Source organism: Neofelis nebulosa, chromosome 3 (genome assembly GCF_028018385.1).
Source record: "Neofelis nebulosa isolate mNeoNeb1 chromosome 3, mNeoNeb1.pri, whole genome shotgun sequence".
Taxonomy (NCBI): Eukaryota; Metazoa; Chordata; class Mammalia; order Carnivora; family Felidae; genus Neofelis; species Neofelis nebulosa.
This window is the reverse complement of record NC_080784.1, coordinates 161,758,731-161,778,623: the sequence shown is the minus strand read 5'-3', so window position 1 is coordinate 161,778,623 and position 19,893 is coordinate 161,758,731. Positions and strand designations below refer to the sequence as shown.

The window sequence follows — 19,893 nt, the reverse complement described above, 5'->3', positions numbered from 1 at the left end:
GGCTCAGTTAAGCATCTGACTTGATTTCTGCTTAGGTCAGGCTTAGATCATGATCTCCATATTGAGAGCTAGCATAGCATCAGGCTTTGCAAGCTGAGCCTGGGCTGAGCATAGGATTCTTTCTCCCTTTCTTTCTACCCCTTTACCCCCTTGTGCTCTCACTTTCTCTCAAACATTAAAGCAAAATAATAAAAACCATCCATATGCTTTTAAACCAGTTTAAAAAACATTACGCCACCTTTGAAAAGCCCAGGTGGTACCTAATTTGCTATATATACTGTGGGCGACTATTTTTGTTTAGTTGTAGTTTTAATACCCAGCATTACTGGTATCCGTGATCCTGGCCGACTTCTAATTTAATCTTCAAAATTCTTTTTTAGGCGACATGTGTCGGGAATTTAAAACAAGGGAACCGTTCACTTTCTCTTTCCTTAAGCATCCTGGATAGCAGCCTCTGGACACTCCTAGTGTAGTTAACAGGGGGCCAGGAAGATAAAAACTTGACTTTTCAGGCTTATGGTTACTGGCTTGGAGAGGCACGGAATCTGCTGGGACGCTGGTTCCCTTAAGCGATCTCCCGACGGGAGACACTTAGGCCTTAGGCTGGGCTACTCTGGAGTGGTGAGGTAGAGGTGAGACGCTGGAATCTGGGCCAGCTTGGAAGGCTTTTCTGAGACACTGTGTCCCAGCCTAAGGGAATCCTGCCATAATGCGACCTGCCGAGGAAGTGTCGCGGATGGGATGGTAGGGTGGAGGCTTTTCCTATGCAGATGATCGGCCCCACTGTTCTCCCAACTCCCGTGGCTGGTCGTCCCCACTCCTCTGGGTTTAAAGCTTCCCCTAGCTTCCCGGCCATCTCCTCCCCTCCCCCAGCCCCGGGTTCGGCGAATCTGCTGCGCGGCGGACCCCGCTAGTGGGCGCGAGAAACCCGGCGGCAGCCAACGCGCCGGGAGACTGGCCCCGGCCGCACAGTGACCGCGGGTGTTGTCTACGCTGCGTGGACCTACGTCTCTACCCTGCGTCCGCCTCGGGGGCCACACCTGCCGGGATCCAGAACCCAGGCTCCAGCGCGCGGGCGCGCGGAAGGAGGGAAAGAAATTAGGGCGGTGGAGATGGAGAGGGGGAAGGGGAAGGAGCCAGAGAAAGAAAAAATTCGGGAAAAAGGAAAGGAGGAGAAAGAGAAAAAGGAGGTGGAGAAGGGGAAAATTAAGGGAAAAGAGAAGAAGGGGAAAGAGACAGGGAAAGAGGAGAAAAGTAAGTGTAGAGAGGAGGAAAAGAAAGAGCGGGAGACCGAGAAAGAGAAGGAACACCTTGAGGGAAAAGAAGACAAAGAGAAGAAGGATAACAACGCCTTGGCAAAGCCCCCGCTGGAGCCTCTGGTAAGGGGCCGGTGCCTCGGACCCGTTCCCCAAGGCCATTATCGGCGGTCAGGCCCGAGCGCCGCTGGCTCTGTTACGTCCGAGGCCCCGACCGGCGGGAGGGAATCCGGTCTCCTTGGGCATTTAATCTGTGGGTGGGAGGGGGTGTGCCAAGCTTCGCCGGACCCATCGCTACCCCTTTTCCCGGTCACCTGCCTCACCCTCACGGCTAACTAACCCTGCCGCTGCGCCCCACCCCTCTTCGGGTCTAGCGTTGAGGAAGAAGAGGTCCTGGTTGGTCTTCACGGGGCCGGAACAGCCCTTCTTGGGCCCCATCTCCGTCCAGCGCTCAGCACTGGCGCACCCGTCGCCTACAGCACAGAAACCAGACCCGAACCCTCGCCGCGCGCGGGCTCTCCAACCTAGTCCTTCCCGTTGAACACGTTCTTTGTCAGAAAGTGTAGGGTCCCTGAATTCGTGCAGGGTGTGTTTTAGGGCTAGACCTTCTCCATGGTTACAATAAAAATTGTTTTCAAACTACTAGCGCCCAGAAGGGATGGTCACAAAGTTTTAACTGAGAGGTCTCAGAAACCAGGCGCTGCAATCACAAAAAAAAAACCAAATACCTATGATTCTACTTATATGAGGTACCTAGAGTGGTCCAAATCATATAGAGTAGAACTGATGATTGCCTGGGGTTGAGGGCTGGGAGAGTGGGGAGCTAGTCATGACTACCGAGTTTGAGTTTTGCAAGATGAAGAGCATTATGAATGTAGTTAATACCACTGAATTGTATGCTTAATAATGGTTAAGATGGTAAATTTTATGTGAATTTTGCCACAGTTAAAAAATTGAGGGGCGGGGGCGGGTAGGATAAAAAGGAAAAGCAAGCATTAAGCCCAGCTGAATGGACTTCTGCTCCTGGAGTTCCTGAGCTCACAGGCGCTTTTCTGGTTCTAAACAATTTGAATTATTAACTGAGATTTGATCTCTGGTAAAACACAGACTATTATAGATCCAAATGTAAAAGGAATGACTTTTGATAGGGAACAGAGGTGTTCAAAATCACAAATTGTGTCCGAACTCTTGGTTTACATTAATCCCAGCTTTCCTTAAGAGATTAGATAAACATGAGGAAGCATGTATTTTAGCATGCATTTTGCTAAAATAAGGTAAAATGTAAAGCGTCAGTGACTGCTGAATTTCTAGAAAGGATGGGCTTAGGGTCAGTGATGTGGTTGGAAAGAGTAGGGAACTGTTTTAATTCACACTTCCATAGGATCTCAGATACCATTAATTTAGTACCACTGAGAAAGAAAAAAAAAAATGCTGCCAATCAAAACATGACATACCATGAATTGTAAAATCCTCATTTCAGAGATGTTAAAATGTGGGAGGGAAAAATGCATCTTGGAATTGATGAAATATGTTGGGGTAGCCTTGAGCATGGGGCCATTTGTGGAGGCAATAAGGGAGACACAATCCACACCCTACAGCCATTTATTCCTTACCATGACACTACCAGAATGACACTGTAACATTTAGATGCAGATGAGAGGCAACATGAATGAAGGTAGGAAATAACTATGGAAATACTATTTGCTATAAGAGCCATCAAGAATTAACTCCAAAAACATGTACTTCGTCTTCTTTTTTAAATTTTTAAAAATGTTTATTCATTTTTGAGAGAGACAGAGACAGAGCGTGAGTGGGGGAGGGGCAGAGAAAGAGGGAGTCACAGAATCCTAAACAGGCTCCTGGCTCTGAGCGCAGAACCCTTGCCAGCTTGAACCCACAAACCGTGAGATCATGACCTGAGCAGAAGTTGGTCGCTCAACTGACTGAGCCACCCAGGCGCCCCAACATGTATTTGTCTAATTCTGGTATTCAGGAGACAGTTTTGATAAATCATGCTCTCTGTACAAGACCCTGTTAGACCAGACCTTAAAACATCTTACTTTCACATAGATCTTATTTTTTAAAAAAAGAACAATAGGAACAGTGAAAAAAATTCACTTTTTTTCCAGAAACCCAGTCTAAATCTAATGTCAACATTTAGTATTTGAGTACAAATGTAAATGATTATTATTTCCAAACCAGTGCCATTGAAGACAATTACTGGTGTTTTGTGCATGAGAAACTTCTTCAGCAGGCTGTTTGGGAAATAGAATTGAATTCCTATGCAATCTTGCAGTATCGTTGGTCATTTACTACTGATCACATTAAATTTTGCACCCTAATAGCCACTTTTATGAGCACTCTTAACTTTGTCTTCATACCAGTCTGCAATGCTTGTCTCTCAGTCACTTGTCATAAAAATTTTTAAGGCTGGTATGTTGGTGGAATGCTTCTTTCTAAAGTTTGTGTCAAGTTCAACAGGTTTTAATGTCAGGTTTTAAAATAAATGTTTGTGATTGGAACCGGTTTTTTTTTTATATATTAAAAAACAATTTTTTTTTAACGTTTATTTATTTTTGAGACAAAGAGAGACAAAGCATGAACGGGGGAGGGTCAGACACAGAATCTGAAACAGGCTCCAGGCTCTGAGCTGTCAGCACAGAGCCCGACACGGGGCTCAAACTCATGGACCTTGAGATCATGACCTGAGCCGAAGTCAGCCGCTTAACCGACTGAGCCACCCAGGTGCCCCTGGAACTGGTTTAACAATTTCTATAACCTTAGCCTTTTCATTTAATCATAATACTTATCTTAAAGAGTATAGGAAGGGAACTTTGCTCTAAAGTCTTCTAATCTAGTGATCCAATTGGGAAAACAAAACAGATCCGTAATAAGAAACCTTAGATGCTTACTTGTTGAATGGCACAGTCAGTACATGAACCATAGAGATCCCAAGATCTCAAACAGACTGAATTCTGGTGCAATCCCCAGTGGACATGAACTCAAGAAGCAAAATGAAATGTGAAAATTGATCCTGTGATCTACGGCACTTCCTATAAATCCTGATCTACATAAAGTCTATATTTGATAGATTGACCAGGAGTTGGGGGATGGAAGGGTGTGGTGTGATTAATACCACATAACTAATGGCAGATTATAAAATACAAACTGATTGGTACAGTTTGTTCTAGACATATTAATTTTTTTAAGTAAACTCTACACCCAGCGTGGGGCTTGAACTCACGACCCCAAGACTAAGAGTCCCGTCCTCTACCAACTGAGCTCAGCCGGGTTCCCCTAGATATATTAAATTTTTTGTGAAGTTTTGCTCTGGTTTACAGTTCCACAATTATCATCGGGTCCTACCACAGGCAGGCACACTGCCAGGAGCCAGGAAAACGAGGCCCTGGTCACATGGGTTTATTGTTTTGTCTTTTTTTTTTCACAGGAAAAAAATAAGCAGATCCTTGTGTTGGGCCTGGACGGAGCAGGAAAGACCAGTGTTCTCCACTCTCTAGCTTTAAACAAAGTCCAGCACAGTGTGGCACCCACCCAAGGTTTCAATGCAGTATGCATCAACACTGAAGATAGCCAAATGGAATTCCTAGAGAGTAAGCCCTCTTTCTTATTAGTAAACAGGAGAGGTTCATTTTGTTATACCTTAAGCCAGACATACTATTAGCAACATTGCATCTGTATGAAAAGTAACACTGGGTAAGATTTTCCTATACTTTTAGAATGCATATATAGTTTAATAGTGCAGTGGAGGGACAGGGGGAATCACTTTCTTTTCTTTTTATTTTCTCTATTTTACAGTGCTGGTATAAGAGGAAGCTGAAAGGAAAGCTGTAGCACCCCCTCCTATAACGGTCTCTCTCCTCCCTTACTACCTCTAATAAACATGCAGTCTAGGTAAATAAAGTGTACTTCCTTCTCAGCAAATGCAACTATAAACAAGCCCTAAACCTCTTTTTGTAACCAGATGGCAGCCCAGAAGTCTCTACTCTAAAGTAATTCTGGAGTCACCGCTTCTCTAAATATTGCTGTTCCCCAAAGTTGCATAGATTCTCTTCTCTTTACACTCTCTCCTTGGATGATTTCATCCATCCTATTGGCCTTAAATATCATCCCTCTGCTAATGAATCCCAGATTTATCCATCCAGCCCAAACATATCCAGATGTCACCTGACATTTCCACCTAGATATCTAATTGGCCTCTCAAACCTAAAATGGTCAAAACTAAGTGCTTGATTTATCTCCATATCTGTTCCTTTCCCTATAATCTACTGGTCAGTAAATGGCCCCTCACCTATCTTGTTACTCAAGCCGGAAAACTAGGGGTCACCCTTGATTTCTTCTTATGCAGCCTCACCTCTAGTCCACAAATAAAACACTATGAGTTTTTCTACTGCTAAAACAAATCCTGTATTCATCAGTTATATCCTTTCCTACTGCACCTATTTGAGTTGGAACCTATACTGTCTCTTACTTAGATTACTGCCATCACCTTTTTTATTTTTGCCTTCATCCAGTTACAAAGAGAAAATGTGGGCCAAGAAATCGGTAAATGTGTAGGCAGATCTTTCAGCTAACAACATTATTAGGAATAGAGTTTTCAATTTGTTAAGAAGCTATAGGAGAAATAATAACTTTAACCAAATATATAGCTAAGAAAATAGTCTCAAAGTATAAAAAGTGAAAAGAAAGGAAGGACAGGAGGAAAAGAGAGGAAGATTCCAACCAGGGGTAGAAAGGGACATACACTACCATTGGAGTGAGGGACTTCAACATATTGTCAATTATTAATAGGATCAAAACTAGAAAAGACACAAAATTTGAACATAATCAACAAGTTTCATCCAATGGACAATATAAGATTGTCCAATTAGACAATTTTAGCTACATCCCAAGTCTAAAAATACATGTTCTTCTTAAATACTCATGGAACATTTACTGAAATTGACCACTTCATGGACCATACAGCAAGTCTTAACAAATTTTTCAGAGAAGGGGCATCATACAAACCATGTTCTTTGACTACATTGCAATTAAATTAGAAGTTAATAACAAAAAAGATAAAAATCCCCTATATAGATGAGATGTCATGATGTCACACACACAAAAAAAGAACAACCCAAATGTTCATTCATGCTTAAATTAAGTATGTTAAAACCACGTGAATAACTTAGAAGATTACAGAACATTCTTTTAAAAAATTAATAACACGAAATACTTTACGGAATTAGCCTAGCTCCATAAAAGGAAAACAGAAGAAAGGCAAATCAAGACCCTTTCCCAGTAGTATTTTAAATGTTTTTGTTAAATTCCTAAAACAGGGGTCTTCAAACTACTGACTTCTGTTGTAGTGTGGAAGCAGCCACAGACAATATGTGAACAAATCCACATGTCTGTGTTCTGATAAAGCTTTATTTGTAGGCACTGAAATCCAAATGTGATACAATGTTCATATTATGAAATGTTATTCTTTCTTTTTTTTCCCTGAAATTTAAAAGTGTAAAATCCATTCTTTCTTCATGGGCTATACAAAAATAGGCGTTGGGCCAGATTTAAACTGTGGGCCATAATTTGCCAACCTCTCTTCTAGGAGAAAAACAAAAACTAAGTTCGCTGTATATATATTATTATCATTACTAGTAAGTTTCTTCTGGGAAGAATCAGCAGAATGAAATAATCCAAAGGCATTTTTTTTCTGAGGCAAGTATTCCTTAGTGTTCACAGGATCATATTAACTCTTAGTGCAATGTTAAGAGAGAAATTAGTTCTGGGATTTTGACAAAGGAAAAAGATTGTTCAAATGAGGCTGGCCAGTGAATTCAGTCCATCTAAAACTTATTTTAGAGGAAGGTGTGTTTTAACCCACCACCCTGAGTTATTTTAGTAGCCTACTCCCATTTTCTGAGTTTAACAGATAGGATGGCTGTGGCCCCTGGGGTCGCTATGTTTACGGATCGGAAGACATCCTCTGTAGTATCTAGTGTCTTTATGCTGATCCTTTGTGTTCCAGAATGATTGGACCACTTGTGGAGGGTAAATATTCCCACCAACCATTTCCCTCGTAACAGCTCTCTGGTCATTCTCTGAATTGGGTACACTCTAACACAGTGGTGTTTTATCAGAACATCTGTCCAGTGTTTGGATATTATCTAAAAGTATCTTTCCTGGCTCCTCAGTGGACACTTCTGCAATGTTTTTGGTGTCTTCTTTCTCTACTATTCTGTATAGTTGGTGGCAGTGAACCTTTCCGTTCCTATTGGGAAATGTACCTGTCCAGAGGATTGCTGCTGATCTTTGTGGTAGATTCAGCAGATCACAACAGATTACCTGAAGCCAAGAAACACCTTCATCAATTAATTGGAACAAACCCAATCCTTCCTCTGGTTGTGTTTGCAAACAAACAGGTAAAAATCTGTGCAAATATAAGTGGTATTCAATAGCTTTATTGTCAATGAAAGAAATATAAATGTCTACTTTTAATAGCTGGATATTTAACAATATGCTGTATATTCAGTTTAGTTTATACTTATTAGATCTTCTGGATTATAAACTCCTTGAGAATAAAGACCATTATTCATCTTTGTGTCCTTCAGAATACTTAGTATACTGTACGTAGTAGAAATTCAAAAAATATGTGTTGAATTTAATTTCAATAAACATTTACTGATGGTTGAATTGATTTCAACAAAATATTTGAGGGACTACTATATATAAAGAAATAGTTTGTTTTAGATCAATTAACCTGACCTGAATTTATTTCTCACATATACATTATAGATATTAAACTACCATGGAGAAATTGGAACCCTTGTACAGTGTCATTGGGAATGTAAAATGGTGCAGCCACTATAGAAAACAGTATGGCAGTTCCTTAAAAAATTAAAAATATAACTCCCATATGATCCACCAATTCCACTTCTGAGTATATACTCAAAAGAATTAAAAGCAGGAACTCAAACAGATACTTGTACATCCATATTCACAGCAGAATTATTCACAATGCCAAAAGGTAGAAGCAAACCAAGTGTTCTTCCATGGATGAATGGATAAACAAAATGTGATATATACACACAATGAGATATCATTCAGCATTAAAACAGGAAATTCTGGTACATTTTATTACATGTATGACCCTTGAGGACAACATGGTAAGTGAAAGAAGCCAGTCACAAAACAACAAACACTGTGTGATTCCATTTTTACGAGGTACCTAGAGTAGTTAAATTCATAGACACAGATAGTAGATTAGAGATTACTAGGGAATGGGAGGAGAGGAGATGGTGGAGTTATTGTTTAATGGACACAGGTTTATATTGATGATGGTTGCCTTGAGTTGGGGGAGGGAGAAATGGGGAGTTATTGTGCTGTGAGTAGAGAGTTTCAGTTTTGCAAAGTGAAAAGACTTCTGGAGGTGGATTGTTGAACAAAATGTGACTGTACTGAAGTGTACACTTAAAAATGGTTAAAATGGTAAATTTTGTTATGTGTATTTTACCATAATAAAATCAGTTTTAAAAAATTGAACATCTGCAGCATTATAATACTAAAGCCCCTCTCTCAATTGCTAAGGTTGCCAATTATTAGACAACTTGATTCTCCCACTGCTTCTAAGGGCGAATGTTTATGAAAGTAAACTAAGTAATTACAAATGATGACCTAAAGTAGGAGCCTATGTTACAGTCCAGTGTAGAAGCTACTTCAGAATTTTTTTTTTTTTTTTTGAGAGAGAGAGAGAGAGAGAGAGAGGGAATGCATGTAGCAGGGGCAGAGAGGAAGAGAGAGAAAATGGGCATTTGGGTTATTTCCAATTTTTTATTGGTAAAGTGCTACAGTGAATCTCAATGTATGTGTTTCCTTGTAGATACATATCAACATTTCTCTAGTGCATATACTTTAAAGAGGAATTGCTGGTTTTTCAGATTTGTACATACTCAGTTTTCCTAGATCTTACTTACCAAGTTTTTTTTTTTTCCCAAAGATACTGCACCAATTGATTCTTCCACCAATGGAATATGACAGTTTTTGCAGCTACATATCCTTCTCAGTACTTGGCATTGTCAAACTTTTTCATTTTTACCAATCTGATGAGGCTGAAATTTTATCCCATTATTCTAATTTGCATTTCCTTAGTTACTAGTGAGCTTGAACATCTTTTCAGATGTGCATTGGTTATTAGTTTCAAATTCGTTTCATTCTTTGAAGCTAATTTCTACGTCTGTGAATTGTCTTTTAATATCTTTTCACAGATTCCTATTAGGGTGTTCATCTTTTCCTATTTGAGTTGTAGAAATCTTTCATATCTTTTGGGAAAATAATCCTTTGTTACTTCTGTGCATTACAAATATCTTCTCCAGCAACCTGTTGGCTATTATTTTACTTTGCTTATGGTTCTCTTTTTTATACATAGCTTTCCATTTATTTTTTAAACCACCACATTAAAAAATTGTTATTTTAATTCTAGTATAGTTAACAGTGTTATATTACTTTCAGGTGTATAATATAGTGATTCAATAGTTCTATATGTTACTCAGTGCTCATCAAGATAAGTATACTCTTTAATCCCCTTCACCTATTTCACCCATCCCCCCATCCATCCACCTCCCCTCTAGTAACTGTTCTCTATAGTTAAGAGTCTGGTTTTTGGTATGTCTCTTTTTCTTTCCTTTGTTTCTTCCATATCTTAAATTCCACATATGAGTGAAACATACGGTATTTTTCTTTCTCTGGCTTATTTTACTTAGCATTATGCTCTCTAGATCCATCCATGTTTTTGCAAATGGCAAGATTTCATTCTTTTTATGGCTGAATAGTAATAATAATGATAATAATAATAATAATAATAATAATAAATACACACACACACACACACACACACACACAATGGAATATTCTTTATGCCACATCTTCTTTAGCCTGTCATCTATTGATGGACACTTGAGTTGCTTTCATAGTTTTACAATTGTAAATAATGCTGCAATAAACACAGGGGTAATTGGTATTTTTATATTTTGGTGGGATTATAGGGTAGTTCTTTTTTTTCTTTTCTTTTTTTTTTTTGGTAAGTAAACTCTATACCCAGTGTGGGGATCAAACTCGCGACCTTGAGATCAAGAGTCGCATGCTCTACTGACTGAGCCAGCTAGACATGCTGGGGTAGTTCTATTTTTATTCTTTTGAGGAACCTCCATACTATTTTCTACAGTGGCTGCACCAGTTTGCATCCCCACCAACAGTGCATGAGGGTTCCTTTTTCTCCACATCTTTGCCAACACTTGTTATTTCTTGTGGTTTTGATTTTAGCCATTCTGACAGATGTGAGGTAATATTGTGGTTTTGATTTGCATTTGCCTGGTGGTGAGTAGTGTTGAGCATCTTTTCATGTGTCTTTTGGCCATATGTATGTCTTCTTTGGAGAAATGTCTGTTCATGTGTTCTGCCCATTTTTTTTTTTAATTTTTTTTTCAACGTTTTTTATTTATTTTTGGGACAGAGAGAGACAGAGCATGAACGGGGGAGGGGCAGAGAGAGAGGGAGACACAGAATCGGAAACAGGCTCCAGAATCGGAAACAGGCTCCAGGCTCCGAGCCATCAGCCCAGAGCCTGACGCGGGGCTCGAACTCACGGACCGCGAGATAGTGACCTGGCTGAAGTCGGACGCTTAACCGACTGCGCCACCCAGGTGCCCCTGCCCATTTTTTAATTGTATTATTTGTTTTTCTTGGTATTGAGTTGCGTGAGTTTGTTTTTTTTTGTTTTTTTTTTTTTTTTTGGATACTAACCCTTTATGAGATATGTTACTTCTCCCATTCAGTAGGTTGTCTTTTCTTTTTGTTGCTTCTTTAGTTTTTTTTTAGTTTTCGTTTGTTTTTAGCTTTCAGGGAATTTTTGTTTTTTGTTTGGTTTTTGGTTTTTGGTTTTTGGTTGGTTTTGTTTGTTTGTTTGTTTGTTTGTTTGTTTTGCTGTGCAGAAGCTTTTTATTTTCATGTAGTCCCAACAGTTTATTTTTGCTTTTGTTTCCCTTGCCTCAGCAGAAATATCTAGAAAAATGTTGCTACAGCCAATGTCAGAGATATTATTGCCTGTGCTCTCTTCTAGGATTTTTATGGTTTCAGGTCTCGCATTTAGGTCCTTAATCCATTTTGAGTTTGTTTTTGTGTGCTGTTTAAGAAAATGGTCCAGTTTCATTCTTTTGCATGTTGCTGTCCAGTTTTCCCAACACCATTTGTTGAAGACACTTTTTCCCATTGCATATCCTTGCCTTTTTTGTCTTAGATGGATTAACCATATAATTGTGAGTTTATTTCTGGGTTTTCTAACTCTGTTCTGTTGATCTCTGTTTTTGTGCCAGTACCATACTGTTTTGATTACTACAGTTTTGTAGTATAACTTGATGTCTGGAATTGTGCTGCCTCTACTTTGGTTTTTCTTTTTCAAGATGGCTTTGGCTATATGGGGTCTTTTGTGGTTACATACACATTTTAGGATTGTTTTGTCTAGCTCTGTGAAAAATGCTGGTGGTATATGATAGGGATTGCATTAAATGTGTAGATTGCTTTGAGTAGTATAGATATTTTAACAATATGTGTTCTTCTAATACATGAGCATGGGATGTCCTTCCATTTCATTGTGTTGTCTTCAGTTTCTTTCATCAATGTTTTATAGTCTTCTTTTTTTAAAAAAAAATTTAAATGTTTTTATTTATTTTTGAGACAGAGAGACAGAGCATGAACAGGGGAAGAGCAGAGAGAGAGGGAGACACAGAATCCAAAGCAGGCTCCAGGTTCTGAGCTGTCAGCACAGAGCCTGACACGGGGCTCAAACTCACGGACTGTGAGATCATGACCTGAGCTGAAGTTGGACGCTTAACTGACTGAGCCACCCAGACACCCCAATGTTTTATAGTTTTCAGAGTACTGGTCTTTCACCTCCTTGGTTAGGTTTATTCCCAGGTATTTTATTATTTTTGGTGCAATTGTAAATGGAATTATTTCCTTAATTTCTCTTTCTGCTGCTTCATTATTAGTGTCTAAGAAATGCAACAGATTTCTATACATTGACTTTGTATCCTGTGACTTTACTGAATTCATTTATCAGTTCTATCAGTTTTTTGGTGGAGTCTTTTGGGTTTTCTATGTATAGTATCATGTCATCTGCAAACAGTGAAAACTTTACTTCTTCCTTACCAATTTGGATGCCTTTTATTTCTTTTTCCTGGATGATTGCTGTGGCTAGGACTTCCAGTACTATAGAATGAACATCCCTGTCTTATTCCTTTTTTTCCCCAAGATTTATTTATTTATTTGTTTGTTTGTTTGTTTGTTTGTTTTGGGGGGGGGCACAAGTGAGCAAGGAGCAGAGAGAGAGAGAGGGAGAAAGAGAGAGAGAGAAGCAGGGTTCACCTGAAGCGGGGCTTGTGCTCACCCAAACTGGGGCTCAAGTTCACCCGAATCGGGGCTCAAGCTCACCTGATGGGGGCTCGTGCTCACCCGAAGTGGCACTCAAATTCACAAATCGTGAGATCATGACCTGAGCCCAAGTCAGATGTTTAACTGACTGAGCCATCTAGGTGCCCCATCCTTGTCTTATTCCTGACCTTAAGGGAGAAGCTCTCAGTTTTTTCCCATTGAGTATGATGTTAGCTGTGGGTTTTTCATATAATTATATGGCCTTTATTATGTTGAGGTATGTTCTCTCTAAAACTACTTTGTGGGGGGAGCGGGGGTTATCATGAATGGATGTTGCACTTTGTCCACTGCTTTTTCTGCATCTACTGAAATGATTACATGGTTTTTATCCTTTCTCTTATTGCTGTGATGTATCACATTGATTGATTTGCAAATATTGAACCACTCTTGCATCCCAGGAATAAATCCTACTTGATTATGGTGAATAATTTTTTTAATATATTATTGGATTCGGTTTGCTAATATTTTGTTGCAGATTTTTGCATCTATGTTTATCAGAGATATTGGCTTGTAGTTCTCCTTTTTTGTGGTGTCTTGCTCTGGTTTTGGTGTTGGGTAATGCTGGCCTCATAGAATGAATTTGGAAGTTTTTCTTCCTCTTCTATTTTCTGAAATAGTTCAAGAAAAATAGATATTAACTCTTCTTTAAATGTTTGGTAGAATTCACCTGCAAAGCCTTCTAGTCCTGGACTTTTGTTTGTTGGGAGTTTTTTGATTATTGATTTGATTTTCATTGCTGGAAATTGGTCTGTTCAAACTTTATTTTTCTTTCGGATTCAGTTTTGGGAGGTTATATGTTTCTAGGAATTTATCCATTTCTTGTAGGTTGTCCAATTTGTTGGCATATAATTTTTAATTATATTCTTTTATAATCATTTGTATTTCTGTGGTGTTGGTTGATATTTTTCCTTTTTTTTTTTAATTAATTAATTAATTTATTTATTTATTTTTGGGACAGAGAGAGACAGAGCATGAACGGGGGAGGGGCAGAGAGAGAGGGAGACACAGAATCGGAAACAGGCTCCAGAATCGGAAACAGGCTCCAGGCTCCGAGCCATCAGCCCAGAGCCTGACGCGGGGCTCGAACTCACGGACCGCGAGATCGTGACCTGGCTGAAGTGGGACGCTTAACCGACTGCGCCACCCAGGCGCCCCATTTTTTTTTAACTTTTTTTTTTTTTTTTTTTTTTTTGGGACAGAGAGAGACAGAGCATGAAAGGGGGAGGGGCAGAGAGAGAGGGAGACACAGAATCGGAAACAGGCTCCAGGCTCCAAGCCGTCAGCCCAGAGCCTGACGCGAGGCTCGAACTCACGGACCGCGAGATCGTGACCTGGCTGAAGTCGGACGCTTAACCGACTGCGCCACCCAGGCGCCCCTGATATTTTTCCTTTTTTGTTTTTTGATTTTGCTCCTTTGAGTGCTCTCTCTCTCTCTCTATTTTTTATTTTTTGATGAACCCAGCTAGGGGTTTATCAATTTTGTTGATCTTTTCAAAAAATCAGCATCTAGTTTCATTGATCTGTTCTGCTGGGGTTTGTTTTTTTGTTTTGTTTTTGTTTTTTTTTTAGTTTCTATATCATTTATTTCTGCTCTAATCTTTATTACTTCCTTCCTTCTGCTGGTTTGAGGTTTTGTTTCATCTTCTTTTTGTAGCTCTTTTAGGTATATTGTTAAGTTGTTTATCTGGGAATTTTCTTGCTTCTTGAGGTAGACTTGTATTACTATAAACTTCCCTCTTAAAACCACTTTTGCTGTATCCCAAAGATTTTGGACCATTGCGGTTTTGTTTTCATTTTTCTCCATGTAATTTTTATTCCTTGGTTGACCTATTCATTGTTTATTAGCATGTTATTTATCCTCCATGTATTTGTGCTCTTTCCAGTTTTTTTCTTATGGTTCATTTCTAGTTTCATAGTGTTGTGGTCAGAAAAGATGCATGGTTTAAGTTCAGTCTTTTTGTATTTGTTGAGATTTGTTTTGTGGGTTGATATGTAATCTGTTCTGGAGAATGTTCCATGTGCACTTGAAAAGGATGTGTATTCTGCTGTTTTAGGATGGAATTTTCTGAATATATCTGTTAAATCCATCTAGTCTAGTGTGTCATTCAAAGCCAGTGTTTCCTTGTTGCTTTTCTATTTGGATCATCTGTCCATTGATGTAAGTGGGGTGTTAAAGTCCCCTTATTATTATATTACTACTGATTATTTCCTTTATGTTTGTTATTAATTGTTTTATGTATTTGGGTACTTTCATGTTGGGTGCATAAATATTTACAATTGTTATATCTTCTTGTTGGATTGTCCCCTTTATTATTATGTCATGTCTTTCTTTGTCTCTTGTTACAGTCGTTGGACACCTGTGTGGTTCAGTCAGTTAAGCATCCAACTTTTGATTTTGGCTCAGGTTATGATCTCACGGTTTTTGAGTTCAAGCCACGGTTTGGGCTCCACACTGACAATGCGGAGCATGCTTGGGATTCTCTCTCTCCCCCTCTCTCTCTGCCCCTCCCCACCCTCTCTCTTTCAAACTAAATAAATAAACTTAAAAAAATTCTTTATGAAGTCTACAGTATCCAATGTAAGTATTGCTACCTCAGCTTTCTTTTGACATCCATATGCATGATAAATATTTCTCCATCCCTTCACTTTTCAGTATGCATGTGTCTTTAGGTCTAAAATGAGTCTCTTTTTAAAATTTCTAAAGTAAGCTCTACATCCAATGTGGGGCTTGAACTCATGACCCCACAATCAAGAGTCATGTGCTCTACTGACAGAGCCAGCCAGGCACCCCTGAAATGAATCTCTTGTAGCCAGTATATATATGGGTCTTGTTTTTTAATCTATTCCATCATTCTATGTCTTTTGATCAGAGCATTTAGTTCATGCTAATTATTGATAGGTTTGTATTTATTGCCATTTTGTTACTTGTTTTGTGGTTGTTTTTGTAGCTCTTCTCTGATCCTTTCCTCTGTTCTTTTCTCTCACAGTTTTCTGGCTTTCTTTAGTGATATATTTGCATTTCTTTTTCTTTAATTTTTGCATATCTATTTTTGCATATCTTTTTTTGCATATCTATTATTGATTTTTGATTTGTGGTTACCATTATGTTATATATATAATACCTACATATAGCATTCTGTATAATAAGTTGATGGTCACTTAAGTTTGAAACCATTCTTTACTCTTCTCCCCACATTTTAGGTATATGGTACCATACTTTACATCCTTTTATTTTTTTAATTCCTTGACTGATTTTTACATATATACTTATTTGTATTGCTTTTGTGCTTCCTACTTTTCTTACTATTACTTATGGTCTTTTCACTTAAATAGAGTCCCCTTTAACATTTCTTGTAGGACTGGTTCAGTGGTCATGAACTGTTTTAGCTTTTTTTATCGGGGAAACTCTTTATCTCTCCTATTCTAAATGGTAGCCTTGCTGGATAGAATATTCTTGGCTACAGATTTTTTTCCTTTTATCCCTTTGAATATATCATGCCGCTCCCTTCTGGCCTGCAAAGTTTCTGCAGAAAAATCTGATAGCCTTATGGGATTTCCTTGTATGTAACTGTCTTCTTTTCTTCTGCTGCTTTTATTTTTTCTTAATGTTTATTTGTTTATGAGAGAGATAGGAGAGAGAGAGAGCATGTAAGCAGGGGAGGGGCAGAGAGAGAGGGAAACAGAGAATCCCAAGCAGGCTCCACACTGTCAGCGCAAAGTCCATTGCAGGGTTCAAACCCATGAACCATGAGATCATGACCCGAGCTGAAATCAACAGTCAGACATTCAACCAACTGAGCCACCTAGGCACCTCTTTCTTGCTGCTTTTAAAATTCTCTCTTTACCACTACTTTTTGCCATATTTATTACTATGTTTCTTGATGTGGACCTCCTTGGGTTGATTTCATTGAGGGATCTCTGTGCCTCTTGGATCTGAATATCTGTTTTCTTGCCTAGATTAAGGAGGTTTTCAGCTATTATTTCTTTGAATAAGTTTTCTGTCCCCTCTTCTCTCTGTTCTTTTGGGATCCTATAATGTGAATATTATTACCCTTGATGGAGCCACTGAGCTCCCTACATCTGTTCTCATTTTGCATATATTTTTCTCACCTGTATAGCTTTCCATTTCGAATAGTCTATTTTATCAATGCTTTCCTTTGTGGTTTGTATCTCTTATCTTCATCAAATTGAATAAACAGAGCCATTTTTAAACAGTCAAATTTATAACTTTTACTGGGGCTTAATAATGAAAGATTTGGATATTCGAGTTAAGTTTTGGATATTAAGGCATCTTTGGTTTAGTTTAAGGCATCTTTGTTGATATTCCTTTGCCAAAGTAATCTATGCTTTTAGATGACTCATTGGTTCAAGTTATTATATAAGGATTTTTAAAAAGTCATCTTACTATTTTTACTTTTTGAGTGATGGCCTCTATTCTATTAATGCACAGTTATGCAAGTATGGAATAAACCTGGGATTTATCCCTGATGTGCTTTTTGTTTTTAACATATGTTGACTTTTATTTTATTTATTATTTTTTAAGTTTATTATTTTTTTAAGTAAACTCTATGCCCGACGTGGGGGCTCAAACTTATGACCCCAAGATCAAGAGTTGCATGCTCTACTGACTGAGCCCTATCCCTGATGTGCTTTTATCATTACAAGGAGCTCCTCTTTTTATCCAACACTCTCCTCATATATATTCTTCCTCTCCAATTCCGTCAATGAATTTATTAACTTAAGACATTGTCCACATGTTACTGGATCCATTAACACTGTTTAAAAAGTCACTGTGGGGTCTAAAACTAAATGAATTCTGGTTTCAGGCAGGCACTATATTGGGGTGACCAACATTTAGAAATGTAATAAACTCCAGCCAGATACTATCAGAAACATTTTTCTAGATATGTCTCCTGAGGCAAAGGAAACAAAAACCAAAATAAACTATTGGGACTGCACCAGAATAAAAAAGAACCCATCAACACAGCAAAGGAATCCATCAACAAAATGAAAAGGCAAATACTAATTGGGAAAAGGTATTTGCAAATGATATATTTGATGAGGACTTAATATCCAAAATATATAAAGAACTTACACAATTAAACACACACAAAAAACAAATAATGCAATGAAAACATAGGCAAAAGACACGAACAGACATTTCTCTGAAGAAGACATACAAATAGCCAACAGACCCATGAAAATATGCTCAACATCACTCATAATCAAGGGAATACAAATCAAAATCACATTGAGATATCATCTCACATCTGGCAGAATGACTAGAATCAAAACGGTAAGAAATAATAAGTGTTGGTGAGGGTGTGGAGAAAAAAGGACCCTTGTGCACTGTTGGCGGGAAAATAAATTGGTGCAAGCACTGTGGAAACAGTATGGCAGGTCCAGGTTATCAAAAAATTAAAAACAGAAATACCATATGATCCAGTGATTCCACTACTGAGTGTTTACCCAAAGAGAACTTAAACACTTAAATGGGTGATGGGTATTAAGGAGGACACTTGTTATGATGAGCACTGGATGTTATATATATAAAGGATAAATCACTAAATTGTACTCCTGAAACCAATATTACACTATATGTTAACTAACTAGAATGTAAATAAAAGTTTGAAAAATAAATAATAAGAACTAAAACTAAAACACCAATTTGAAAAGGCATATGCACCCCTATGTTTATTGCAGCATTATTTACAATAATCAAGACATGGAAGCAACCTAAGTGTCCATCTGTAGGTAAACAAGTAAAGAAGATGTAGTATATACATACATATTTTGGAATATTACCATAAAAAAAGAATGAGATCTTGCCATTTGTGACAATAGGGATGACCTAGAGGGCATTATGCTAAGTGAAATGAGTCAGACAGAGAAAGAAGGATACCATATGATTTCACTTATATGCAGAATATAGCAACAAAAAAACAAATACAAAAAGCAGAAATAGACCCATAAATACAAAGAGATGGGCAAAAAGGAATGAAGGGGAATGGGAGGTACAGGTTTTCAGTTACAGAATAAATAAGTCACAGTGATGAAAGATACAGCACAGGGAATGTAATTAATGGTATTGTAATAGCATTGTATGGTGACAGATGGTAGCTACACTTGTGGTGAGCATTGAATAACACATTGAGTTGTCAAATTACTATGTTGTACACCTAAAACTAGTGTAACATTGTGTGTCAACTATACCTCAATAAAAAAAATAAAATAATTCATCCTATTGAATATAATTTTGGGCAAATAAAAAAGAAATGGAAAAAAACAAAAAAAAAAGCAGATTGACTGCGGTGGTTAGAAAACTGATTAAGATGTTATAAAGGCTTAACTTCATTCCAAAAAAATTTTTTTGATGATAGTTCATAAATACTGGTATAATCCTGCTACCTATTTTTTTCTTTTCTTTTTTCTTTTCTTTTCTTTTCTTTTTTCTTTTCTTTCTTAAGTAATCGCTATACCCAGTGTGGGGCTTGAACTCATGACCCCAAGATCAAGAGTTGCATGCTCTACCAACTAAGCCAGGCAGGCACCCCATTGCTCGTATAATGCTGATTAAAATCTTTATATTCAGACAACCACTGAAGTCATAATAATGGGGTCACAATATCCTCCACATTAAAATGGAGGTGGGATCATTGAGAGCAATGAGAGTAATACATTTTCTTTCCAAAAGGATTACAAAATAACTAGTTTTTTCCTTTCCTTTTTCTATTCGGGATGAAGGATCTTGAAACAGCCTATCGTATTACAGATATCCACGAAGCTTTGGCATTGTCTGAGGTGGGAAATGACAGGAAGATGTTCTTGTTTGGAACACAAGTGACTGAAAATGGCTCAGAAATACCCTCCGTCATGCAAGATGCCAAAGACTTGATTGCACACCTGGCTGCAGATATGCAGTGACCGAGCCTGGGCCCACTGTGCAGCTCTCAATTTAAATGTCACCAAGGAGTGTTAAGTGACAGATTTGAAGACACAGGTTTCCACTGTCGAATAAAAAATAAGCCACTTCCTATTTTCTCAGTGCGTGACATATATACAAAGATAATGTTAATTGATTAAGAGTCTCTCTGTGTTTAGATTTTGAACTTTAAAAATATTGGTAAAATAATATATTTGGGGGAATTTGGATTTT

At 38.2% G+C, this 19,893-nt stretch overlaps 1 protein-coding gene across 2 annotated transcripts; it reads left to right on the top strand.

The window, feature by feature from the left end:
* Positions 1–908: 908 nt before the first annotated feature.
* On the top strand, positions 909–19,773 carry ARL9 (ADP ribosylation factor like GTPase 9). 2 transcript variants are annotated; one of them, XM_058722480.1, is made up of 4 exons: positions 909–1,379; positions 4,705–4,867; positions 7,500–7,675; positions 19,482–19,773. In XM_058722480.1, the coding sequence occupies exons 1-4, from the start codon at positions 1,113–1,115 to the stop codon at positions 19,659–19,661; spliced, it is 786 nt and encodes a 261-aa protein (XP_058578463.1). In that variant the 5' UTR covers positions 909–1,112; the 3' UTR covers positions 19,662–19,773. The 2 variants fall into 2 exon arrangements, with proteins under 2 accessions (XP_058578463.1, XP_058578464.1); XM_058722481.1 differs by lacking the exon at positions 4,705–4,867 and having other exon boundaries at positions 1,271–1,379.
* Positions 19,774–19,893: the final 120 nt, after the last annotated feature.